This window comes from Rhipicephalus sanguineus, chromosome 1, assembly GCF_013339695.2.
Source record: "Rhipicephalus sanguineus isolate Rsan-2018 chromosome 1, BIME_Rsan_1.4, whole genome shotgun sequence".
In the NCBI taxonomy this organism is placed as follows: Eukaryota; Metazoa; Arthropoda; class Arachnida; order Ixodida; family Ixodidae; genus Rhipicephalus; species Rhipicephalus sanguineus.
Genome location: NC_051176.1, coordinates 38,359,554 through 38,386,844, shown reverse-complemented (window position 1 = coordinate 38,386,844; position 27,291 = coordinate 38,359,554). Strand labels below are relative to the sequence as shown.

The 27,291-nt window shown below is 46.9% G+C and overlaps 2 protein-coding genes across 2 annotated transcripts in view; one reads left to right on the top strand and one right to left on the bottom strand.

The window, feature by feature from the left end:
• Positions 1-27,291, top strand: part of LOC119390684 (protein obstructor-E) — a 70,368-nt gene that overhangs the window by 8,051 nt on the left and 35,026 nt on the right. Inside the window, exons 2-3 of the mRNA XM_037658373.2 lie at positions 19,213-19,410; positions 26,180-26,385. Of these exons, the coding sequence (XP_037514301.1) occupies positions 19,213-19,410; positions 26,180-26,385 (404 nt within the window). The remainder of the gene's footprint in view (positions 1-19,212; positions 19,411-26,179; positions 26,386-27,291) is intronic.
• On the bottom strand, positions 9,839-12,206 carry LOC119390680 (THAP domain-containing protein 11-like). The gene is made up of 3 exons (XM_037658354.2): positions 11,810-12,206; positions 10,948-11,191; positions 9,839-10,328 (listed from the first exon to the last, which is right to left on the bottom strand). Exons 1-3 carry the CDS (start codon positions 11,934-11,936, stop codon positions 9,989-9,991), a joined length of 711 nt encoding a protein of 236 aa, XP_037514282.1. The 5' UTR covers positions 11,937-12,206; the 3' UTR covers positions 9,839-9,988.

The window sequence follows — 27,291 nt, the reverse complement described above, 5'->3', positions numbered from 1 at the left end:
TGGAGCAAGACACAGCCCAGCAGGAGGTGGAACGCCTTCGCAAGTTCACGGCTCAAACTACAAGCCTCTTCCTCCCACCCAGGTAGCACAAAACGTGATAATTGACGATTTATAAACGTTTTTCTGAGACAATAAAATGTATTGAAGACGCCACGGAATAGGAGCTATAGGTCTAGAAAACGTCGTATATCTCGTGTGATGCCCGGCTAGAATCCGTTTTTAAGACCATCTAGAAAACGTTTTAAAAACTTCGCAAAACATCCCATTCTATAAAAGGGTTTGCTGGATACCTAAAGTACCCCATTGCATTATCTTTGAAAAGACGTTTTCTAGACGGGGGAAGCTATAAATAGAGAGAAGGAGAGACAAGTGGAAGAAAGAGAAAGAAATATAGAAAGAGCGAGAAAATGAAAGAAATATATAGGGCGAGAAAGCAAGAAGTAGAAAGAAACAGACACAAAACAGAGACGCATGAAAAAGAGAGAAAGAGAAGAAAGAAAAAAATCACACCATCTCCCGCTAAAGGGGACTATGAGGCGATGCGAAGCAGTGTTTCGGCATGTAGAGCCCGCGTTTCAGGGATGGAGTGGTGAGGGGGAAAAGGGAGAGGGGAAGTGGAGAGGAGGAATGGGGAGTGGGAGGAGGAGGGGAAGGGGAGAATTGATGAGGAGAGGGGGATGGAAGTGGGGGAAAGGGGGAGGGGAAAGGGGAGTGGAGGAGAGATGGAGGGGAGCTGGGGAGTGGAGAGGGGCATAGGAAAGGGAAATAAGAGGGGGAAAGGGAAGGGGAGAGGTGATGTGGAGAGGGAAAGGGGAGAGAGGGAGTGTTGAGGGGAAGTGGAGAAGGTTTGCGCATGCGTAGTAAGGGTGGTCACGCCGCACACCACCACCACCACCACCGGATTGAACTCCGCTATAAGATGCTTCACATCTAATAAAAATAGAGAGAAACAAGGAAGGCCGCCCAGCTCCGCTCTTCCTTCAGGCTTGGCACCACTACAGTGAAGCTGCCATATTTTTTGTACATGCACTTCCGAAACCTATTTTAAACTATTTTTTCTGTCACGTGCCTTTTAAGGAAACTGGCAACGACGTATAGTGATGGCAGCTTGTTCGTGTGAAACAAGGCGGTGGTCCTTGGCTATCGAGCTGTGCGGGCAGCACGCGCACTTCCTTCTTCTTTAATAGAAATTGATGTTGGCGTTGTCTGTTAGAGTCACAAGATTTTTAACCGCGAAGCTGATTAGCAACTCGTTCCTTCCCGACGAACCAAAAAACTATCATCCTCATAAACGAGTATGCGCCACAGAAATTGGGTTAATCCCTCTACTCACCACTGGTCCAATAAAGAAGAAGAAGGCTAAAACTATCATCATCATAAACGGGTATTTGCCACAGAAATTTGCTAAATCTCACTACTCACCTCTGCGCCACTAAAAATGAAGAAGGCGAAAGCCTAGACCAACAAATGCGCCAGAAAAAATCGGTAAATCTCACTGCTCACCACTGGTGCACTAAAAATGAAGGCAACAATTAACCCACGACCTCCTCTATAAACTTATGACCTGCTCACCGGCGCCATCCCTACGGAGGCGTATGGAGCTAAAAATTGGCGTGTAGGGACCGGAGGTACCGCAAGGTGCCGCCACAACTTACCCCCATAGCAGACGACGCACGACCGTTGTGGTGCACTCGTGCGTGCGCGTTCCTCTCATTGTTCTTCTAGTTTCTAACGCGTGGATCGAGCAATCCACTCATTTAACGTCTCGAAGCAACATTCTGGCTGTGAGAAGCATCGTAGTAGATGGCTCCGGGATGTTCGTTACCGGATCTCAATCTCTGCGCGAGCGCTTTTGCGTCCCCATCTAAGTGCAGGCAAACGAAAGCAATATGCGACACATAACACAGAGGACGTAAGCCTTATTTCCTCGCTTTATTTTGTGCGGCGGCGCCCTACCTAACCGCTGTCTAGCAGCCGCAAAAATAATTCGTTCGTGGGCGAGATGGTGCGATCTTGTAACAAGTTAAAACTTGAAACCGAAGTTTCAACGACGCAAATCAAGATGACATACGGTACGAACGATGCATGCGATGACCCGTGTAAGTTTTCATGGCATGCCTGTCGCCCTTCAAGCATATCGTTGTCATACAGTGCACGGATGACAGAATGGCGCAGTTGTGCTGTCGTCTGGCTGCTTTGGGTCTAGCGAACGTCTAACGATGGAAGCGTGCGACAAAACCGGCCGATTATCGCAACGTTGTTACAGCTATTTCTCGCACATACAAATATTATCAAACACAGTTTATTGCAGTTATGGCCTCTGTTCAAGCGTCTCTGGCATTGCCGCGTCTCACACCGGCGATGCGACCACGATTTTACTGCTGGAGCATCCACATACAAAGCATTACGAGACAACAGCTCTTGCGTGCTCTATTTTCCTCATGGGAATAACGTTGTATAGAAACGCGAGTTTCATTTATAACCTAAAGCATGCGTTCTAACTGGCTAAATCACTTTACACTGTCCCTGTTCTATTCCACGAACTTTTAGCATTAACCCACATGGTAATTCCCACCAATAATGTAATATTCCTGATGCTGCCTGAGCTTCAGCTGCCAATTGTTCCCTTCGCATCATCACAGGCGTGCGCAGACAGGGGGCAGGGGGGCGGCCGCCCCCCCCCTAGTCACCTAAGAAGAGGGGGGCGCAAAGTGTGCCCCAATACATTGACTTAATAGAGAGAGGGGGGGGCGCCGCGATGAGCCTTCGCCTCCCCCCCCCCCTGAAAGGCAACCCTGCGCACGCCAATGCACGTCATGCGTGTGATGCATGCTGTACCGACACACATCAAAAGCCTCTGTGGCATGAGATTGAAGAACGAAATTTTATTTCACCTGATGCCTTCACCCTTACAATAAAATGCTTAGCAGACAAGTCCCTTATGGCCGCTACATATGTGCATAAATTGCTTGCTCAGTGCTAAAAATTGGAATTTTCCTACAAGTTTAACGCTCAAGAACATTTGTAAGTGGCTGTATTCGCACTTTACAATGGCAAGAAACAGATAAGTAAGCTTATGGTTCAAACGACTGTTTTATTCCCAGAATCAATGGTACACTGCAGCACCAGTAGTAAATAATAATGTAGTCCAAACATTGCTTTTGAAGCATCAGATACCAATACAGGAAAATCTAATCTGCAACGAAAATGTTGATACCTGCAAAATGCAATTTATTAGTGTACAAAAACATTAACAGTGCAATCAACAATACATCTAGTAAAAAAGTCAGCAGAACAACCAAGGGCATAAAGAAATATATGGATGCGCAAGCTACCTAGCACCCCACGCTTTACCTACAGTCCATCAGCATTCCATCTGCAATAACTACTGGCAGAACTAAAATTCATCCCTGCTCAAAGCAAAATACTGCCCTAGGATACAGTAAACACTGCTTTTAGGATCAGACAAAATCTCCCAGATATCCAACAAATTCCAAATATATCAGTGCAGGGGTGAAATATCGAATGGCATTATCATGACCCGACGATTCTGTGTCCACTGCAGGGTAAAGACCTCTCGCAATGATCTCTTGCCCCGTCGTGCACACGGCAATTTCATTTTATCCCTCAATTGTCAATTTTTGAATTTCATCAAGCCACCTAATTCTGTTTACCTTGCCTGCGGTAGCCATCCCTCGATATCGACTCCGTCGCTCTCGCTGCACGTTGGTTATTCGCGGCGAGATCGACCTATAGGTGGCAGCACCGCCACCCCGCTAGTGTGGATACTGGTTTCGTGTGGTGCGTGTAGAAGTGCACGAGGCTTCTGTTTTCACATCGTGATTTTGTGTTCCGTAGCCGCAGAAAACTCTTTGTTATCGATGGTGAGGCTTTGTTCGGTGCCACAATGCCGCACATACTGCACAGAGCCAGGGATAAGTTTCCATTTCTATCCCACCGACGCGGAACGTCGCCGACTGTGGCTCGTTAGGCTTCGTAACGGCAAGACGCCTTCCAAGTACGCGATGGTGTGCAGCAAGCACTTCGACGACGGTGCATACTAGCGTTCGCGAACGAGAACGGATGGTGAGTATAGTCAGCGATAACTTCGCTAATGTGTGCATTTATATGCTTGTTGCTGCTGTGCACTACGGGCGTGAAGACGGTTGTAGTAAGCGAACGCTCGGAGAAGCTTCCCTGTGCTTTGATGTTCCTACACTTCCGTAGGAAAATTAGGCGAGAATCAATCGAGAAAGAAGAAAATTAATTCATGGAATATATGCTGTGTCATTCATGCACCGTCTGCGCTGTGAATGCAAAGTTTGTTCGCGCTTGGCTATGAGTCTGTTTAAACGAGTCCCCGAGCTCTTTTGTAGTTCGCACATGTTCCATTGTGTTTACACGGCCGTGAGAACAGTTCTCAGTGTTCCGCAGGGCAAGTACGTGCACCGAAACGCGGCAAGTGTGTATGCATGATCTGGTGCATAGTAAAGGGTATCGTTTTATGAGCCCTCACACGCCACGTAAGCGATGAAAATGCGCGAGCTAGTCTAGCGCCACTGCTGATCTTGATGAATATATTTTCCTCGCTCGCTCTCTTTTTTTAAGAGTTTTCGCGGAAGAGATTGAGGCCTGACGCACTTCCGACACTGAGCTTTCCAAAGCGCATATTTACAAGGCATAAGCTACCTCGCAAGTACACGGGTGTGTCTTTGAATACATTTCGCCACAAGTTATAATTGCGCAAGGCAACTCAGTTTTGCGATTTCCGTGTCATTCCATTTTCTGTTCTGTTTAGGGGACAATTTAGGTACCGAGGTGTCAGACGTGACTTGACAGAAATATTTCTGTGCAGTGGGACCAGGACCGTACACAACTAACGCTCGTCGCGTAACCTATAAACGACAGTCCCGAGTTATACACCTAACCACAACGCGCAAGTGCATGAGAACCTTTTTTTTAAACACCGAGCCGCTAAACGGCTATATTCACATGAGATTTAATACTTCTCATCTTTAAAGGGGTCATGAACCACTTTTCCAAGTAATGATCTAATGGCCTCAGTATCGGAGTGTACTGCCTCCCGAATCGATTGCCGCAAAAATTTCTCGAATCCGTCAAGAATCAGCGGAGTTACGGGGGTTTGGCGCACGCTCCCAGCGCTTTCTCTCTTTTCTCGTACCGACGAGCGCACTGGAAGCTAGACAGGGAGGGATGGCATGGGGGAAAGAAGTTACGCCAGCGCGCGTCATGAAACGCGATTGCTCTCCCGCTGTGATTCGCTTGCGCGAGTGCGGCTACCGTGTACTGAGGAGTGCGGCGCCGGCAAGTGGCGGCACCCCGCGGCAAGAAGCGCATCTGATCCGAACGCCGCTCTCGATTTACGTCGGCTATCGGCCAATAAGCATGCTATGTCTCTTGCGACGTACAGCGGACAGACGCCCCGCCCACCGACGAGAGTGAGAACCGGCCTCTGTTTGAAAAGAGGGTGCCTGGGGAAACGGCAACTTCGCGCTCCGCTTGTGGCCATTACGCGGCGCGCACGACTGTAATATTTGGCAGAGCAGTTCATAGCCGTGTCAGCTTTCCGCAGGATGTGTTTTTTCAATCAGCCCAAGGGGTGCTTCATGACCCCTTTAAGACAACACCAAGTGCACTTTGCAATGCGCTTGAACCACAGAGCGGCACCTACACTGATATGACTCTCGTGAACGGACGGTACGACGACCACACACAGCACTTTCGACAAGTGCACTCACTGATATTACTACAGTACATATAGAGCCGATCAAGGCCAGATGCTTCTTTACATCGTGTTAGGCATACGTACGAGCGGTTAAAGTTACACCAACGCAACGGAACAAACCGCCTTTTAAGGCCCTGCATGACGTACGCGCACATGCAAACACAACGCGGCTAGCAGACGACGCATGGAGCAATCCACGCTAGGCGCGCTTCAGCCAGTAGCCGCCAGGCGGCGACTCCGCTCGATCTCGCGGCCAATAGGTCCTGTGCACTACATTGCCGGCCCAGCTATACTTTTTTGTATTAATGATAGATCTCAGCTACCCCTGTTTATTCTCTGATCCACTATGCTCTCCACTAAGAATCGCAGAATGTCTCAAGATCTCGAATGTATGCCTTAGCTGGAAAAGTGCCCATAATAGTCAACTAAATTATCAGCAATATACAAAATATTCACGAAGGCTCTTTAAAACAGGATAAGGAAAGCGCTGCACTTTAATCAATGAAGGAAGCAAGCTGGCTTTAGAAAAGCATGCCCCACAATTGATTGCATTCATGTGATTAAATCCATAAATTCAGAAATTAAAAATTATGACTAGTTGCCATCCCAAAAACCATGTGTACAGCCACTGCATTGTACTAGTACAAATATATAGTGCAGAAACTGGGGGGTTAAAGAAAAGTGAAAAAGTTAAGATCACGTGGCAAGCCAGAGAACAACAAAAAAAAAGAGTAACCCAATATAAAGAATGATACCCAAGTCAGACTAGAAAGTGTGGACTGCACATTCTTGATGTCTTGTTCAGGCAATTAAAGAAGTGTGTTTCATAAGGCTAAAATGACACTGCAAAAACAAACTCGCACTCCTATCTGTATTCAAAAGAAGGCCAGCAGTCAGGATGTGCATCAGCATACAGCAATTCTATGTGGTTGTTACAAGAAAAAGAACTTTAAACTTTCAAAACTTTTCGCGACAAAGGCTTCTTGTTGAGAAGCCTTCTCTTTGAATGTGCCTCGGTTAAATTATTGGCATAGTTTGCGAAGAAAGGCCTCATGAATTTTCTTCATGAAAACTTCTGCAAGGGTTTTTGCCCTTTCACAAGAATCGCAGCTGCTTTAGAGGCTGCACCCTCGAGGATGCTTACAAATCCAACAAATGGCAATGAGGGGTATGAGAGTCCTCACCTGTCAACTCCTGATTAGAGCAGTTGTTGTAGAGTTCGATTTTGGTGCCTGTATTTTCATAAGGCAGCCTTCACAGCAGATGTTATCCTAGACAGCTCTCACTAGAAAACCAGCTATTAGCGCCAGTGTGCTGGCACATAAGCTTTGAGTAAGAGGACCTGAGAGAATAAAAAAAAATAACGGTTAGAGAATGACAATACAATTCACATAAGTGATTAAGCAGTAGCATCTATAATTGTGGTACCATCTAAGCAAATTGCAATAATTTGTAAATGTGCCGAACACTAGTAACCAAGCCCCCCCCCCCTAATTTTGGTGAAGTATGTTTTTACCAAAAGTAAATATTAAACAGAGGTGTTTTTCTCAGATATTCAAGGTTTTCAGCAAGTGCCCCCCCCCCCCCCCCCCGGAAAGAAATTCCTGGCTACGGGCCTGCGTTAAGGGACTCATGACTGCGACTGGGAACTTCTCATTTTGATGTAGCTGCACATCTCATTGCCACACAAGCACTAAAACTTTTGGATCAACTCTCTGTATCTTTAAAACATGCATCTTATAACTGAAATGTTTGTGAGTGATGGGTATTCGTAAGTAATAAATGGTGCAAACCCACTTGGGAAGCGATCCAGTGCTGTAAGGTAAGGGAGCAGAGTATTCTTAATGTCCTTGTCAGGTGGTGAAGCAGCTGCAGGTTGAGGGGCAAGTTTAGTTGCCTCCCCAATAGAACCTACAGCGCTTCCCACATTGCCACTTGGAGAAGAATGAATGCAGCCCGTTATTAAGATCTTCTGTAGTGACGACAGCGCTGCATAGGCATCGATTTGGTCATTGGACCCATTTAGCTGCCGTATGGTAGAAAACAGGGATTCCACATCATCACTGGAAAACTTTCCTGTAAGGACAAAATGAAATCCGCGCCCAAGAAGATGCCTGGTGCAGAGAACAGTTGACATAGTTGTCACTCTCAGGGCTTCATATGTTTCTTCTCAGAAAAACTCTAGCTTGTATGCTGTACTCTCTTTTCATAAGTCAAAATAGATGAGGCACTCATTTTCAAGCCAGAGGAGCCTGCATGATAAAAGTATGAACAATGAGATCAGTTAGAAAGTGGGATTTGGCCTATAGACAAACTACAAATGTTTCAAGCTTACAATTTAACAGCAAAGAATACCTCACACAAAACTGCATTTAAACAAAATGGAACCATTCGTGTCTTCACACAAATGGAAGATAAATGACAATTAGATGAAGTTCATGAATACCTTTCGTCATCTGGACCATAGAAGGGAACTCTCAGAGCGTCTCTACTCATCCAGAAGAGTGAGGTGTTCTTAATGTTGTGGAGAGTAAACCATTTGCAAACGAGTTCCATGAACTCAATGGTTGGCAGGGAGTCGTCAGACCCATGGAAACCAAGCTGTTGTGCGTGTTTTAGTAGAAGCCTGAGCCCAGATGTAACCTAGAATAAAATTATATGACAGCTGATTATGAGTGGGATAACCATCACTGCATGCTTGGGGTAAAATCATAGTTTTCTCTGAGTTTCTTCTAAGATAAACATTTATGCACTCTTTACCTGAGGAGAAAAGATCACAACAGCCCTGGCAACAGACATCTTCTCAATATTGCTCGGCCAAAGATGCTTTTTAGTCAAGCACCTTACAAGCTTGAAAGCATCCGCCTGCTTTTCTTGTATGTCATGCAAGTTCCTGTGACAAAATGCAATGTTAAACTGTAAATTTCTAAGGCATGAAAAAAGCTACCATATTGTACCTCAGGTAGTCTGGAACGATGAGCACTCCAGCCTTCCTGAAAATCCTTTTAGTGTCGAGGAACCGATTCCTGACATTCTGTATGATGTGACAGTAGTCAAATGACAGGAACAGTTGCCTTTCTGGATCGAGAGGGTGCCTGAAAAGGATCAGAGAATACTGTTGGGAGTCTGTGAAAATGTTAACAGGACACATTTGCTTCAACACTCCCATAGTTCATAGATTTATGCACAATTAAAGGAGGTGTAACCTTTAGCAAAAACGTGACCAAGAAATTACTCACGTGACAACAGGGCATATTTGGCCACCAGACAAGCTGGTGAAAAACTTGCAGTTCGTGCTGTGGTTGTCAGCAACCAACCTCACCACCTCAAACCCAGCATCTTCAACTGATTGCATTACTTTCAACGAAAGTAGCTCAAGTTGCTCCCCTGTCAACCCTTTTGTAAAATAATATCCTACAGGCAGCCTGCAATTGTAAAAGCACTAGGCGTTAGGTAAATTTGAAGGATTGGAAAAAAAATTATCTCCACAGGTTCACATGACATGAACGAAGAGTAGCGCAAATGTTTCACATACCTGCAGTGGGTAGACAGTCCTACAGAGACGAAGCACAGTAGGTGACTTGCCAGTTGGTCCTCTAAGCCATAGTCCACCTCGGCCCCTCCTAGGTCGACAAATCTATGCACAGCATCAGACTGTTTTTGGTAGAGTTCAGACTGCTTTAGTGACATTTCGTCCATCACCCACAGGGACCCACAGCGTGCCTGCAATAATCGCAAAGAACATGGCTCCAATAATTTTACTCCTGAAAAAAAAGTAAAGGCATACAGTAAATAGATTACCTCCTTAGGGTGCAGTTCCCCTCCGCATGGACGCGCTGCTTCATGAGAGAGGACACCACCTCTCCAGTGCACGCGCCAATGTACCGCTTGAGGGTACAGCGACTCGGCAAGGTCAGGACACCAGTGTCCCGAAGAAGGCGGTATCCAGCTGATGATTTAGCATGCCACAGAAGGTATTTGCGCACTGTCTCCTCACGCCATCGCCCTTTCTTTTTGCTCAGAAAAGCAAGCTGCTCTTGAAGGAACAGAGCTTTTTCGTCGTTATCCTCCGCCTTTTGCTGCAAGTATGACATAAGCAGGTAATGGGATTTTTTTAATGTTCAAAAAGAGATTAGTTCACACCTGGAGGTTTGTGACGTTTGTTCTCTTCATCAACAAGGATGCCTTTTTTGCCTCCTGCCTCAGAGTGGAGAGCTCTTCTTGTAGCCGATGCTGCCTTTCCTAAAGCCTTTGACACTTCCGGGTAAGGTTTTGTACTTTCTTCGGGATATTCGTCATTCGTGACAGTGAAAGCCTAGTCTGCATTCCACGTCGTCTGGTTGCCTTTGATGGACTTGTCTGGTACTCGACAGATTGGCCATGTTCGGGTGTCTCATATGTTTTAGGCAAGCAGAAAGAAGATTCAGGTGAAGGTAAAATTAAAGGCAGAGAGGAGGGTTCACTACGGGGTTCCGTAAGCATTTCATCCTCCTTATCTGCGGTACTGCTGTCAGCCACACAATTTTCTGCCTGCTCATCAGTCCTCTCAGACGGGGACCAATAAGGAGAGGGGATATCTGGCCTGGAACATTAACCCTTTCGGCCCTGGCGTCGTCAATTGACGACACCACACAAAAGTTGCCCTAGCACCTCGAGAACGATACCAAAAACTGTCCATTCTTGGGGAAATACTTCTTCAATGATCCCCACTGTGATTGACACCAAAGTTGCGACATGTTTGTGGAGCTGGGAGCCACAAAGAAGAAGAAGCTTGACCGAAGTTATGGGTGACGCGGAGGCGGGTCAGCAGAGACGGCTAAGCGCCGTTTTCGAGACGTCGTACTGATGCTGTTTCAAGGAGTATCACACTCAAAAATGAGGCGTGGTTCACATTTTGTGTACTCTAGTTCGTAGCAGGATAAAAGAAGCAATTTTCCTAATTTCACAACCACTGAGCCCTGATGACCTAATTTGATTCCATGATAATTAATCCATAAATACTTGCACCACTGGCTCCATTTTTCATTTTTGGTCTTCTGAGGTCCTAGCTATTAGGAAAACACGCACAAAAAATGTCTCCGGGCAAAATAAAAAATCCAGGGCTGAAAGGGTTAAGAATTTCGATGTGTTACGGGATGACGCATGTATTAGAAGAAATTTGGGCGTGGCTAAACTAAGGCTAATTACACAAAAAAGCTTACCTATTTTTCTTTGCTTCTGCGTGAGGCTTGTCTGCTGACAGCCCTGGCACAGCACCCCTTTTAACAGGCTGTCGCCCTTTTCTGGATGATTCCGGCATGTACCCAGCGTAGCTCGGGAATATTGAAGGTATGGCAGCTGGTTTCAACTTGCGCAGCTTCAGGCCTTCTCTGTAATCTTCTGGCTTGAAATGCAAGCTGCATACCTTGCTGCGGTCGCTCGGCCCGCATGGCTGTTTTCCTGGAGCTACAAATATATGTATTTAAGATCGCACCACAATTAGATATTAGGCTAGCGATTAAGAATTGGCCCTTTATGTCACCTTCACAGCGTGACAGAAAATGATCTCTAGTGTATTCCATCTTGAACGAATATTAGCGCGACGAAAACGAGGACGAGAATAAAAAAGACAGACTAGTCTCTAGTGTATTCACTAGTTGAATCCCTTAATATTCCAATTTACTCGCGGCTGCATCCGTTCAGGGCAGATCGATTTGCGCCTATTGCCCTTAATTTTTTTATAAAGAACAATGCCCGCGTCAAGCGATAGTGTAATAAATAAAACAAATTTCTCATCAAAGCAACACCGCTGCGCATCAGAGAGGAATAGTTGAAAGCAAGTGCCAAGTGCCCTATTCCTGACACGGCCACGTGCACGGGGTCATGCGGCAACAAAGGACAGAGCACAGCAAAGGAAAAATGTAGTTTATGGGCTGTGCAAACGATCGGCTTCCACAAATCCAACAAACAGCACTTGTGTTTCTAGCTGCCAGCCAACAACCCTGAGCAGCATACTCAGCGTGCACAAAAAAAATGCTTTGAACTGCATTCCACCAGTCAGATCTTGCAGTGTATGCAACTTACCTTCAGCCTGTCGAGAGATTTTCTTCAACCACTCTTGTCGAATCTGGGTGACGGGAAGCTCGTTAAACGATATCCCAGTTGACCGCCGATCGCTCGACTTGCAGAAGGGAACGCAGCAGTACACCATTGTGGGAATGGTGCTGCTGCTGTCGTACCCTAACGTTCCTGACTGCTCAGGCTACTGCTGACAAGCGATAGCCTTCGAGTGCCACAACATCAAGCGAACGTATGCACGCCCCAAGCAGAACAATGGCTTGGCGGCTGCAGCGATGGGGGTAAGTTGTGGTGCCAAGGCGTGCTGCGGTACTTTGGAGAACTAAAAATAACTAAACAAGCAAAAGCAAATCTGGCGACACGGGAAGCAGCGGCATGAGCAGGTCGTAAGTTTATAGAGGAGGTCGTGAATTAACCTAAGAACGAATGGCTGCGAAGCGAGGGCGGCAAGCCGAAGACCCCGAGTACGTACAACGACAGAATACTAGGGAACGGGAATTCAACGGCGGCTGCGAGAATACCCCGAAGCGATGGAAGGCCTACGCCAACGACGACGCGTCCTTATATCTATGAGAAGTGCGAACGCTTGGTTTCAGCGCGAGTTTCTGTCTCTAGAGTTTGGACATCCGTGTCGTGTCTGTGACTGTCTAGTTTAATTCGAACCTATCTGCACTGATAATCAGCGCAGAAACAACCTAGCATCACCTAGCTAAAGCCTAGCAACAACCTAGAAGCAACCTAGAAACAACCTGCAATATCTAGCTAACGCCTAGAAACAACCTAGAAGCAACCAGATTAGTTGTCAGAATGGTCCAGTTTCGCTGTTTCAAGCCTTGCGCGACTTACTGCAAGCGTCGCCATGTTTTTTCTCTTCATTGTAAGGAGAAAAATCTAGGGAGTTCATTTTAAACATACCTCAAATTTCAGGTTGCACGAAGTAATGGCACTTTCTCATGGAAGTGTACGTGGGAACGTGTCTTTGTTTAACGCAACCTTTGAATTTCAAGTTCTTTCTTCTTGGCCTTGCCTGCATCTTGTTTTGCCCTGTGCCCACTACTTCAAGTGGAAACATGGCCACGTGTAGGGCACAGCATATGGTTTAACAAGCTTTGGCTAAGTAATCAAACTATTCTTCATAATTTGTTAGTAGGAGGCACATCAAAGCAACTCCAGTACACCAGTTCATAGAATAAGAGCGCACCTTGCCAAAGGATTAGTAAAGCACTCTGAAAAATAATGTTACGTCCGACGGATATGTTCAGCTTCTTCAGCATGAATAACTGCAAAAAATAGTTCAGTATTCAAAAGTGGAGAGGCCTTTCAACGGTGTAGACGTTAGTTGGTGACCTTGCTCTGTGCACAGGTCGCATGCAGGGGGGTTCCTATAAAGAAGGTTAATTCGTGGATTTCAAAAGAAAATTCGGCACATGCTCGTCTGGGTAAGAATCTAACCCTGCCTTCTATGGTGCGAGACGAGCACGCTTCCGCCATGGCCGAATGGTCCAACCGGCCATGCCATTAGTTCGTGCGTTATCGCCATGACCGGAGTTCAAATCCTGAAGTCATGGCGAATCCACGGTTCTGGCTTAGTAAAAGTGTGCCTAGCGCGTGCGTAAGTGTACACGTCACAGAAACAAGCTCGTGTCGCTTCTCGCGAATTTGCCGTCGTCGTCTTTCACAGCTAGCTCGGATTCCGCTCATCATGGCAGTGTTTCCATACTACCCCTCTCTCTGCGAAGGCACTGACGGCACTGGCCGATTACGTGTTGGTGTGGCGGTTTCAGTCACTTCTGTCGGGCTCTCGGATGGACAAACCTTCGAAGGAGATGGTACAAAAATATTAAGCAGGTGTTACACGCTTGTAAAGCCGGAAGGCGAAAGCCTAATTGCAGACTTAATACGCAGTCACAGCAATTCTTCATAAACGCATTTCAGTCGAGGCATTAAGTCTGCCAAGATGCAACCAGGCTTTCGCCTTAACGTTTTACAAACGTGTAACACTAGCTCAAATTTTTAGTCATTTATTTATTTCACCCGAAGGTCGCGGGATGGAATTCCAGCCACAGCGGCCGCATTTCGAATGAGGCAGAATGCTAGAGGCCCATGTACTGAAGTTTAGATGCTAAAAAAAAGCTGGTTGGTAGGTTATAACTGTATTCAATTCTCCTGTAGTATTTTTGGCGTCCCAGACTCAGGTTTCCTGCGATGGGACGTCAAAAAGCTTAATATAGAAATTATTACCTGAGTGAAGACGGTTTGAATAGGCGAATACTCGATAGCGCCGTAGGCCTACAGAGAGCGGGTATGCTAGAATTAAACTCACTTAAGGCTTCACCAGTCTTTACTTGCAATACTTGAGTGGCTCTTCTGGTCATTAGAATGTCATCTTAACAATAAGCACAATGTGCTTTTCACTGACCTCTAAGCTTGCGCTGAACTGGGGCAACGACATATTCAGGTATCGCACTTTCAATTATAAGTCTACCACAATACAGCGACTTTTCAAACAAATTTTGTACAACGTAGTTATACAATAAAATTTCAGTACCGCTTCAATTTTACCTCAATGACTATTCAACAGAACCATCAGAATGAATTATCAGTGCACAATGTACTTTTAATAATAAATCTACTACAATTCAAGGCTTTCTTCTCCCATAAAAATTCAATAAAATTTCTGCCGCAAATTTTTAGTAGGTATGAAGGATGAGCTCAATGATACTTCAATGGGCATATATTATTTGAAGCAACACATTTTGATATTCAGAGTTGTCTACAACGTGCTCGTCAATGTCTATGATGGTTAGGATGACTGCAGAAGTGTAAGAAGTTATAGTGAGGTGTAAAGCATATCAAAAGAGCACAGACTATCAGCAATGAGCAACTGCCTTATCCATACAGAACCAAGCTATTCATGGGAACCTGTTGGATGCAACATACCTATTAAAAATCAAATGGATATAACTTTTCTTTAGCAGTAAATTAATATAGCAAACTTTGGAAAGTTGACCTACTACATCGATTTCCTGCAACGAAGCGATACTGAAACTAAATGTTCACTTTGCACGGCAGCAAAATACCAAGAATTTTGACAAATGACAGTGGAGTACAATTCAAAAACAAAACTTCTGAAACGTTGATACTTCAAACATAAAGGGTGAAGCCCAGGACACCTGCGTTTTAATAGAATGCCTGAGTCATCTATGAATAAGGCAAGAGGCTCACGAAAAGAGGTCAGCCGCTCAGGGCCGAAAACGGCATTAGTTGATTATAGAAACAGTCACAATTTCGCCGCAACGCTGAAGCCATAAAGGCGATCGCAACAAATTGGAATGTTACACGAAGAAAGGCTAGCAGCTCGCTCATTTAGGAAACGTGGTCGCTGCAGCGAGCGAAGTGACATTCGTTCGGCCTATGGCTTCAATGAAAACTCTGCGATGAGAGCACAAGACGTGCAACGGTCGTCTACTGATTGCCTCTAAACATACGGCACGCGCGACCGCGGGCGACACCGTCCGGTTGGTCAAAGTATACACCTCCTGCTCCTACTCCTATCTCTATGCACCTTTCCTCTGCTTGAGCAGTGATCATTGGCAGCCCTTTTTCGCTCGCATATAGAACATGCGACATGTTGTCAATTTGCACTTTATACAGAACACTGTCATGGCAAAAATGCACATGGAGCGTCCATGTAATTTCAATTCCGCCTCAAGAAGTGAGTGATTGCCCTGTACAACCACTCAAAAGTTCTAAATACGGGACAGCGAGGATTTAACACAGGGCCTCGCGGACCCATCACAGTTGTCACTGATTCGCAAACCGCTTGCAAAAATAGAGTAAAAGTAATTGTAACGCCCTACACACGCCGTACCCTAACATCATTACTCTCACCTTATTACACAGGGTGCGTATGGTCTGGACACCTGGACACGCATTTCACGATGCTAGCGAACGTGCTGATGTGGTAGCCCGAGAGCTTACAAATCGGGCGACATTGGACGAGCTGTCGAACCAAGACGACGCACCAAACAGCACCATTGAACTTCCCCCAAGCTCTACAACATTACAGACCAAGTCGGAGGTACTCCCCCCCCCCCCCCCCCACACACACACACACATGCAAACACAATTCCCTTAACTGAGAGGAAGCCGTCGCATGGCGGCAGCTACCGACAAATTATTTACCCTGCCACTTCACCCTTCGCTGCTTTCACACCCCACACAATATCTCCTATACGGCCCTCCTGCGGAGCCAGAGACAGAAATAGATGAAAAGGAAAAGGCAGGGAGGTTAACCTGGTGCGAGCGACCGGTTTGCTACCCTGCACAGGGGTGGGGATATAGGGGTCGGAAAGAGGACAGAGAGAGAGGGAGATAAAATAAAAACAAAACAAACCATGCACACATGCACACACATGCAGGGCGTCCTATCACAGCCGTTCTGATAGCCCGGTTGAAAGCAGAAAGCGCATTAGCGCCTGCACAGCCTTCTTCTGAGACGTAAAGTCCTGTCGGTGGCGCAGGATTCTTTCTTCCGAAAGCGTTCGGTCGTCCAATTTGTCAAGCGCGTTGCAAAGCGACTGTCTCTGCGAACAGTACTGTGGACAGTCGCACAGAATATGCTTAATTGTTTCATCACTTCCGCAGTGGTCACAAGCTGCGCTGTCGGCCATTCCTATGCGGAACGCGTACGCACAGGTAAATGCGACACCCAACCATAACCTGCACAGAAGGGTAGCGTCACTTCGACGAAGTCCTGGGGGAATTCGAAGGCTGAGTGTTGGGTCTAGGGCATAGTGTGGCGTCTAGGGCTGAGTGTTGGGTCTAGGCTGGAAGTGTGGCTCGTTCCACTGCGACATGGTGAGTTGGCAAGCAAGCACGCGGAGCTTCCGTGCAGCGTCAGTTCTGGAGAGCGGCATTAAGAGTTGATTGTTTTCAGTATGGGCGGAACGGGCAGCTTGATCGGCCCGTTCATTGCCGATAATCCCACAGTGACTTGGAAGCCACTGAAAAGTTATTTCATGCCCTTTCTCAGTTAAATGGTGCGTCTCTTCTGCAATCTCAAATACAAGTTGTTCGTACGGGCAGCGTCGTAAAGGTGACAGAAGAGACTGTAGTGCCGCCTTGGAGTCACTGAACATAGTCCATTTTTGTGCCCGTTCATCACTTATGAAATGTAATGCGACACGAAGCGCTGCGAGCTCTGCTGCCGTCGATGTCGTTAGGTGGGAGGTCTTGAATTTGATTGGTGTGGCTTTGATCGGTATCACAACTGCTGCAGTTGAGCTGTTTGGCAAAACGGAGCCGTCAGTGTATACGTGTACATAGCCTTGGTACTTATCGTATAGCAGGAATAAAGCGAGCTGTTTAAGGGCAGGTGACGACATATCCGCTTTTTTCTGGATGCCAGGTATTGTTAGGCTGATGCTGGGCTGAGTCAGGCACCACGGAGGAATCGAAGGTCTCGCGGCGGGCATGAAACATGTTGGTACTGCGGAGCCAAGTCCACAGTATATCACTGCACATCGGAATGCCCATACCCACCCGGCTGCTCTCCTATACCCTCAGCCTCACGTTCCTCCTGAGCGCTCAATAGCTCAGAGCTGCAGGAGCAGTGTTCGCTGGTCCAGAGCGCACATGTACCGGCGTCAATGGGACTCTACCTCAAAGAGAGAAAAACAAAAGTTTTTTTCTCGTTCTCGCGCCTCTGTTTCACCGAACACCCAACGAGTGATTTGCTAGACCATCTTACGACCATTACGAAGGTAGTGAGTTCGGTTCCCACCTCCTCGAATTTGTGTTTGCCTTGTGCCCGTCCCATTGGTTTGACGACCTGCCGTCATCGACGACATGCAACAACTTTTGTCGTCATTGGAGTTACGCCTATCCAAATTCCCCGTGCCCAGAGTACGACTAAAATATTTCTCCACGAGTACTATCAGATTTAGACCCATGTCAATTAGACAACATCCGTTTGCAAGCCTAGGGCGCGATCCACTGAAATCATGGCTTAACACCACTTCTGCGGAATTACTGCAACGTCATGTACCGCGCACATGCCCTCATATGCCTACAGCCTGTACATGCCCTTTCGATGCCACACACACATCACAGAAGCTATCTACCGTATGTTATCACTAAAGCTGTAAGCGAAAATCGATTGGTTTCGTGGTTTATGCGGTTTAACGTCCCAATGCTACTCAGTCAGTAAACGAACTCGATATTCAACTTGGTAAATTCCATAATAAGTGTATGAGCAATATCGTGTAGCGTACAATGGCAAGCTTTTAAACTTTGAGTTGTGAGCACAGCATGGTGTGTCTCTTTCTTTTCTTTGTGCTTTTTTATTGCAATAGCTATGACATGGACAGTCTGGGCTGGTTTTCGCCGTCACCGTCGCCGCCGTCATGCACCGTATATATATATATATATATATATATATATATATATATATATATATATATATATATAAAGTCTCAAAGAAGAATAATTCAGAAAAGTGCATCCGAAGCGCGAAAGTCAACCAGCGACCTCTCACTCCGCAGCGCGCAGCGCTAACCACTATGCCACAAAGAGCAGATCCTTCAGGTGGCTAACGGCGAGCGTTATATACACACCCTTTACCGCTGGCAGGACTCGTACACGGCATGCGCTTATAAGCGTTTCTTCATTACCAGCGAGATGGCGCAAGGAGCGCAACGGGCCCATTTAAAAGTCGCCGGCCAGCTTGCTCGCTTCTTCTAATATTTGCGCAGGGAGAACCTTGCCTTTTCGCTGTCTGCTCGCGCGGTAGTTGCTGCCCGGGGGCAGATGTCTCTGCAGCGTAGCAGCGGGTCCATCACGGGCCGCTTTTCTGGTTGTCGCATTCTTTGACTCGCCCTTGCGACGAAACTGGGACTTTTTTCTGAAAAATGAGCCCTTTTTTCTCGGAAATTGAAACTAACCGAAATACAAACAGGTGGTGGAAAGTGCCACTGCCGTAGCAGATGAGCTCAGTGACGACGTAGTCTGTGGTATTCTTGAGTCTTTTACACCATTTGACTCACAATTACTTCACCTCGAATGAAAACTACAAATAACATCCCGTATGCTTTCTCGGTCTTCGTTTCGCGTTGGTGGCTTATGGTTGCGTAAAATGTGCGCCGCCATCTATTCCCCTTCTTTCGAAAGATCATAAAGTTGGCCATCGATGTCAGCGTTTATAGCGCGCAAAAAGAGCCAGGACACAAGGGGTGACGCGGGCGCTGCGCTATGCACGCGTCACCCCTTTCTGTCGTGGTTCTTTTTGCGCGCTATAAAATCACCACTTCTTTGCTTACACTACTGCATGCTCCCGTACACGCCAAAGTATTTTCATTTTGACCGAGGAGGCTTCATACCCTGAGGCTCTTATGACCTGCCCAATGCAGCCGGTGCGGAGTTCCAATGCCCGAGCAACAACGGCTATTTCCCGGATCCGGAGCAGTGCGACATGTACTACGAGTGCCGCCGGGGAGTGGCTACGCCAAAGCTATGCGCGGACGGCATGGCCTTTCATGACGGCAACCCTCTGTACGCACGATGCGACTTCCTTGGATCCGTGGACTGCTCACGGAGACCATACCTGCGTGAGTCCGATTAACAACAAAGTGCGTTGGCACACTTTGTTGTTGCACTGCTGTTACCGTTAAATCATTTTTATTTCGTTGGCTTACCCTTGTTACCGTTAGCGTTTTTTCTGCACTTAATTTGTTGTGCCCCTTCACTGCCCATTTGTTGCCGTTTTCCCATTTGTTATTGTTATAATACAACTGTTTCGTTTAGTCTTTTTGTACGCGTTCTGACGCATCTTGCTTATTGTACAAATTCACCGCTGTAACCATGCTTTTCAGCACTTACTACATTCCTTTATCACGTTAGTTCCCGTGTCCACAAGCCAGCCTGTTCATACGCTTAGTCTGCACATTGTTGTTTCAAGTTGTGTCTTCTTCGCCATTTTATGTGGCAGTCATCTGATTACCATATCGCTCGAGTGTCTATGTTTATTTCTAGTCACATGATATATGCCAAAGCTATGCCATTATAGTTACGCACTTGTTGGTGGCCCCCTGTCCTACTCATGTATATGAGAATTGCGTTTTTTCTTATACCCTGATATTCTCCGACGAAGGCCGGACCTCGGCCGAAACGCTGAAAAAATGAACATTTCGTACGCTCGTCCGTCATTTTCAACGTTTGTATATATAGAAGGGCGAAGACCCACCGAGAGTGTCCGTGTGTCCATATAGTTACTATCGCAGTAAAACATGTCTGCGCATGCGGAGGTATGGTAGCGCCACCTGTGAATGCGGCACACGTGGGGTTCTACACGATAGACAACTGTTAGGGCATTTCATTCCTTTGTACTCCGTTTCATAGATCAAGTGCAACGCCATGGAAGCTAGCAAGACTTCTTGTAGCAGTAGATGCGTTCGCACCAAAAACTATAGTTCAGTGATTTTAGCAACCCTAGTGTGATTTCTTTTTTCATTTTTACACTGAGTACTAAACCAACCCCGCTATTTATAAGGTTGTCAAGATGTTGTTAGGACCACTTAGCGTCTTTTTTTTTATTATTGAAATGGTGAACAGTAGAGGTTGGTGCCTTCTTGGTGGCACCGGCTGCTCCTAGGATCTCGCTTAGCAGATGAAATATGCAATAAAAAGTAATAAGAAGAAGTGCACAATATGTTACACAGTCGAACTCAAGATGTGCGAATACAGTACAATCGAACACCGCGTGCGTCTCAAGTACACGAAGACCAGTTCAAATAGGTAAAATAAGTTCACATGTACACGTTAAAACTCAGATATTCTGTATTTCTTGACTTACACGGGAAAACGCACTAAGACATAACACATAACATCACTTACACATAACATCAAACACATGATCACAACATTATACAATGCTGAACATATACCAAGATTAATGTTACGCATTAGCCTTCAGTATGAAGAGGAAGGCAACAGCTTCGTGTACACTAATATTTTCATTGTACGAGAAACTTCTTGAACGCTGTTTTCGTATCGTGGCCTCCGCGATTAGTGGCCTCCGCGCTCAGCCGGAGCCAACCACGGAGGCCACATTTACTAGGACAAAATGAAGCGGATACGCGCGGACTTACACATTTTGCTGACCGAGCTTCTTACATAGCTTGGAAAGCGTTGCACCTGATGTATGAAACGGAGTATAGTTAAGTTAAGCGAAGGCTGGCTCCTGTTAAGATTTAACGTTCTGTTATGACCTCTTGTTAAGACATAATCTTGAAACATAGTGCGTAGTGTTAAAAAAGCTCAATCACTGACCTTAGAATTGTTTTCAGCAAGCCTTGGGGTTTTTAATGATGAATTTTTACCATCTAGTTTAGATTCTGCCGTTCTAAGCTTCACTTCTGATACTCAGAGCCAATATCCTTGTTCTCCTCCATATCTGCACAATCCTGTGCCTTTAGCTTGCTTAATTGCTATTTGCTTAACACGTGCTAGAATTACGTCTTGTTTTTGTCAGAATCGTGTTTGCCCTGTAGAACCTTAGGTTACGTGCGGCTCACTGCAATCATCCACCGGACATTCCAAGAGGATTTGTGCTATAACCTCCGGTGAATCCGGGTGTCACGTTCGCTTTTACCCGGAGTGCCTGAAGGTCTGTTGCTTATCTTCATGAGACGATCACCGCCAGAAGCACCTATACATATATTGCACGCGCGTCACTTCCGGCGGCTTCCGGTACGCGCCCAACAAGCGTGGTTGCCGCGAGGACGGCTGTTTACGCGCCTCTCCGTGTTCTTTTTTCGTTCTCAATAATATCCATATGCGGGAACTTTTGCTGTTGATGAACAAGAAGCAAGGGTGCTAAAAGGCCAGGTGCAATAAAGCCGACGTAGAATTGCACAGTTTGCATAAGGTAGAACCTAGGCGGTGTAAATAAAGCAAGGACAGAAACCTCCTTCTTGCTCTATTACCGGAAAAAAAGGCTTAAAGAATCTGGAAAATGTCCGTTTCTGCTGCCGCCAGGTCATCACAGGTAAAGGAAAGGCACACCAGCATGTATTTTCAAACCGATGCGCCCACGCAGAAGATCTCGTCCTTATTCTCACTATGCTTCTCCCTCTCTCACTTGTGTTGCTGCACATTAATGCGCACCTGGAGTTCTCGAGTGTTGTTTACACATACACTATTTCGGCTGAACTCCAGCAGTTCTCGAGTGCCTTTGAACTACGCTGCTCGCTCCTCCTCCTCCTGTGCAATGTGATCGCGCACGTTGTGAAAGTCGTGTGCGCAGCTCGAAGTCTCGCCACCTTATGGGAACCTTACATTGGGAGGCTTCTAGATACCACGCAATTCGCAGGCAGATCTTTCAAAGTTTATGGATGGTGCAAACCCTGACTGGGTACCAACGCGGCATCTTGGCCACGCAGGTGGCAGACCTGTGACCAACGAAGCGAGGTGTGGGCACTCGAAAGAGCGCACCTCTCCCCCTCCCCCCCTCCCCAAAAAAGGGAGGGGGGAGGGCGCGGCTGCCGCGCAAAAAGCGTAGCAGCGCAACAGTCCTGCAGCTACCGAGTGCGGCGCAAGCTCGCAAAGTGAGGCTGAGTGTAGAATGGAGCTTCCAGGCTCAGCAGCAGAAACACCGGACAGCTGCATTCGTTCGGGAGGCAAATCGGCGCCGCCTGAGTGGAACCGTACAATGAAAACTAGATATGTCGCTGTGGTTTACAAATGCGCAAGAACATACTTTAATTCGTAGTCGTCTGATCTCGCCGGGTACGACGACGCTCTCCGACTGCAGCCGCATTGCTGCGATATTCGGTACCCAGCCGCTGATGATATATTTATGTGAATCAAGAGATTTATACGCCTTCATCTGCTGCAAGGTTACGTAGTTGCTTCATCTGCTGTAGCTTCATCTGCTGCTAGGTTACGAACTTCCTCGCTTCGCGACGGACGCTTTAGCTGAATGCGACAAAGCCCTCTTCCCGAACGTTCCCACACTCCTCATGATACTGGCAACGCACCTAGTGAGTGCAGCTGCTGCAGAACGGAGCTTCTCAACACTGAAAAGAGTAAAAACATATTTGAGGAACCGGACGGCCGAAGAGCGGCTTAATCGCCTGGCCCTCTTGTCCATTCACCGAATGCAAGTCAGTGTCGACGAAGTTATCGCTGTGTTTATGGAGAAATGGCGACGCATGAAAATTGCAGCGTGAACCGCTCTCTTCGGCTAGGCACATGTTTCTTTTTTGTTTCTTTTGCGTTGACCTTTACTATATGGTAATACCATTCCCAATGCCATTCTTTAAAATTTGCTTGCTAAAATAAATGCTAGCGTTCTGTATCTTTCGTGTCAGGAAAGCATCTGTGCTTTGGTTCTTTGCTGTCCAATAAAATTGTTTTCCCGAATGTGTTTGTTCTTTACTTAAGAATTGCTGCCATAAAATGGCTCACGTTCTTCTCGCAGGCCTATTGTTGAGACATAGTGGTGAGAAGTTCGGTAGAGAAAGCGTCCGACATTTTTTTTTGCCGTAAGTGGGCGCCCGATTCCCTTGCATTTCCCCACCCTTATTTTTTTTCTTTGTGTCACTCCTTTTTCTGTCACTGACTCCGTATGGCCCTTCTCGGTCGAGATTATTTGGTTGGAAAGCATTCTTTCTGGTGCACACGCATTAGCTTTACTGCAGTGTCAAAAAATTGCTTTCCATCGCGGATTAACTCACCTCTTAGGCTGCATTCCACTTTGTTCTCATTTTCTTCTAATAATTTAGCGCCGGCTATATTCCCGGGCAACATTTTTTTTCTTTGCCATGGAAAGACTTTCCGAACAAATAAACCTTGCCCCCCCCCCCCCTACGCAAAAAAATCCCGCCTACGTGCAAGATGCTGTAAAACGATACTACCTCCTCAAAGCTTAACAAAGAATGTTTAATAAACAGCAGTGATAAAATATATCTGAAAGACTTGCAGAACATCGAAATGCGTTAGCCTGAGAGGCGCTGGCCTGACGATGGGAAGGCCACCAGCTTCGCTGGTTTATCAGTGTTCGCGAAGCGGAGCTAAGAGAGGGAAATAAACGTTTATTGTCGAAACAGTTTTCCGAGCAATGCCCGGTATGTCCCTGAAATGAGAGGACTCCCTAGTCCAGGAACCCTCTGGCTTCGACTGCACTCTTGGCTCTGGCGACGAGTTGTCGCTGGTCTTCCAGGTCCTCGATGACAAGTTTCGCCTCCCACGTTTTCGTTAAATGGTCGTCGATCGTTCGTCCTTCTTCATTCCCAGTCGTCTCCGGTTGCACAGTGCGGCTTGCATGGCACTGGCATTCAAGGAGCAAGTGCGCCAGAGTCTCTGGTACGTTCCAGAGCGGGCACATGTAGCTATGTTTAGTTGGGTAGAGGCGGTGCATTATTGTTCCATGTGTGTATGTGTTGCTTTGCAGGCGTCTGAATATCACGCTTTTCATTTGTCAGCTGGTTGAATTGTTTTGTTGTTTCTCCGCGCCCGTCCACGTAGAGTGTAGCTCTGAGGCGCCCGTTCCTGAGTTGAGCGTCGTCTTTCGTTGGCCCTCGCCGTATCCGCCTGTCTCGCGTGCCTCGTGTCACGCGACGCTGCTGTTCTGGCGAGGCCAGCTAAAAGAAGCCAGTCGTGGGTATGAGCCAATTTTCATGGGCGACAACCGCAGGAACACTACCGTGGCCGCATGATCCAGTCCGACGTGAACCCTCCAGTTCTCGCCGACGACACAGAAGCTTATCGGTTCTTTCTGAGGAATGCATTACCCAACAAGCCGAGGCCGGCTGGCTGTCTCTGCAACCTTCGATGAGTCAAGAGGATCCTGCAGTTAGCGCTAGCGAAACACAAGCTTATCTTCACCGCCGAGATGAGCCAGTATCTTTTCGCCATTTGGTTTTCAATGATGAACGACACGACAGGCGCAAGTGCTCAGCCTCTGCCGCAGCTGCTAATCGAGCTTCCCGAACCAAAGGTGACATCAGAATGCAGAGGTGCGCACCGCTAAAGCGCAAGGTAGGCCCCGTCACCGAGGAGACCTCGAAGTGCGCGCCGCAGAAGCAAATAAGTACCTGCCTCTCTTAAATTCTTTGCCTCTATGTACCGCAAAACGAAAACACGCGTGAAGGTGCTGAAATTTCGCATTATTATCGTAATCGCCGGCAGTATTTTTTGCGCTCATTTGTCACTACTATAGTATTTTTTGTAGTTTTTAAAATGCAAATATCACCTCGAAATCACATATTGTGCATTCAGTGGCAATCACTGACCGTATCCGCAAGAGTACACGCGTTGTTTGTATCATTTTAAGCCAGTTTCCTCAAGGAGGCGCGCAAAACTGGCTCGCAGTAGAGTTACTGTATACGCTACCTTTAGGTAGCAGAGTTGCGCATCTGTCTTCCAACGCCGCTAGCAACCATGCATTGCGGAGAAGCTGCCGCTTGGGCCAATTTTTTTTTTATTTCTCGACGCCTCCGCTGCAGCGAACTGAATTAACACTAGCCATCGACAGCCAATGTTTATCGCCGGTCTTCGACACGCCAGACAGGTTAATCGGCGACACGGTAGGCATGTCGCCTGCAAAAACGGAGTGCGACTTCACCGCATAGCTGTGGTTGCTAGCCGGACCTATGCGCTACTCTACTACCCAAAGGTAGCATATACAGTGACTCTAGCTCGCAGCTGGCGCAACGGAGCCGGCAGCTCCCGCGCACTCCGCCGCCGCCGGTCTGCGCATTCCAGAGAGCCGTGGCAGACGCAGTGGTGCCCGCGTGCGCGCAGCTATTCGCCTTCGCTGTGCAGTCGCCGTCTGACACTGCGCTGGAGCCGCTTGATAGCGCCTCTGACTGGCGTTTGCCAGTGGGGTATAGCCATGGAGAAGGAGAGCGCAAATGTTGCTCAACGGCGCAGAACAGCGGAGAAGCTTAACTCATCGGATCCCGAAGTAGTTGCTTGGCAATTAACGGTTGAGCATAGGAAGAATAAACAGAAGAAGGCTAAACGTGCTGCGGAGGCACGAAAAGCTAAGAGTAATCAGCTGAACCTTTGCTACCGCTACGTATATCCTGGCATAGCCGAGCCAAGCCACTGCAACATTTTTTTTTTTTGAAGTCTGTTTAACCTGGTTCAGGCATTTCCTGTTTGTTTAGACTTACAGAAACGCTGTCGCTCGGGTAGTGTTCTTTAAAAATTCTTGCTGAATGCCCTCTACTGATCCGTGCATATGTTTATTTCATGCTTTTATACTACTTCATAATATCATATAAGATGCACTGAACTGATGCGAAAAAAAAAGACAACTCGCTTAAAAGTTCCTAGCAACAGAATGACCATTGTGCGAAAAATTTTGTGCAGAGAATGCCAAGTCTACACACAAGTGTCCCCGCGCCAATGGCTTCTTCCCGCATGAGGATTACCCGCGTGTTTGCCAAGAGTTCTACAGCTGCAACAACGGTGTGGCATCCAAGCTCTCCTGCCAGAAGGGACTTGCGTTCAGCATAAAGCATGAAGGCTGTGAGTGGGCTGCCAGGGTTCCTGGCTGTGAGCATGAGGCTGCAGAGGTATGCCGCCATTTTCTTTATTTGCGACCTTTCTATAAAAATCCGATTCTGCATGCAACCTCACTTTCTGTTTGTATGCCTCAAGCTAAAGCAAGCATCACTTGGCACTGACAAAATGATAGTGAAAACTCATTTTCCCCATACGCCAAGCATTCAGGAGGCTGTTTTTCTAAAACACACCTAGTAAGCAATCGCAATCTGAAAGAAATGTCGAGCGAAATATCCTGCTAAATGCTGCATGGAGCATCACTTAGCGTATCCTGCGGTTCAGCACATGGCCGCCTTTTTCTTCGCCTTATTCAAAGTGCCAGCAATACACGAACGCAAAGGACCATAACTAAATGATGGCTGATCCCTCCGTCATAGGAATCAGCATAACACGAAAGTGAAACGTGTTGTCACACAAGTATTTGATTGTGTACAGGGCATTGATATATGAGAGCTTGTAAAATGTGTACTGTTTCCCAGATTTCACCGCTTTATGTGGACGCACTGACGTTGACGCCTAGTGGAACACCTCCGTACCGACGACTAACGTCCATGATCGTGATTTAACCCTTGCTGTAGCTGTAGTTCTTAACATATACGCGGGCACCTCATATTGTCACGTTGAAGTGACTGTCTCGCGCAAAGATGGAATCAAGGGTGAATCTCGCGCAAGGATGGCATCAACAAGCACAGATACTCGATGTAAACTCCTTCAAAGCTTCGTGAAACGCGAAGAGAAGCTCTACGTGCGTCGTCTATTCCCTCTAGCGTGGCCGCTGATTCTCACAGGGCGAGCGGGGAACGCGGTGCGACTGAAGTCCCTAGCGGCGTACGTGGTAAGAGATACGTCGGAGACGCTTAAACACAAGATTAGAAGAGTACCGAAATAATTGTCAGCTAATCACGCGCCCCGGCAAT

Excerpts from the sequence above, each read along its gene's own strand:
- LOC119390680 (XM_037658354.2), bottom strand. The coding sequence starts at position 11,936 with ATGGTGTACTGCTGCGTTCCCTTCTGCAAGTCGAGCGATCGGCGGTCA. Across the intron at positions 11,192-11,809 it reads AATCTCTCGACAGGCTGAAG|CTCCAGGAAAACAGCCATGC; the intron begins GTAAGTTGCATA and ends ATATATTTGTAG. Across the intron at positions 10,329-10,947 it reads GCAGAAGCAAAGAAAAATAG|GCCAGATATCCCCTCTCCTT; the intron begins GTAAGCTTTTTT and ends TTAATGTTCCAG.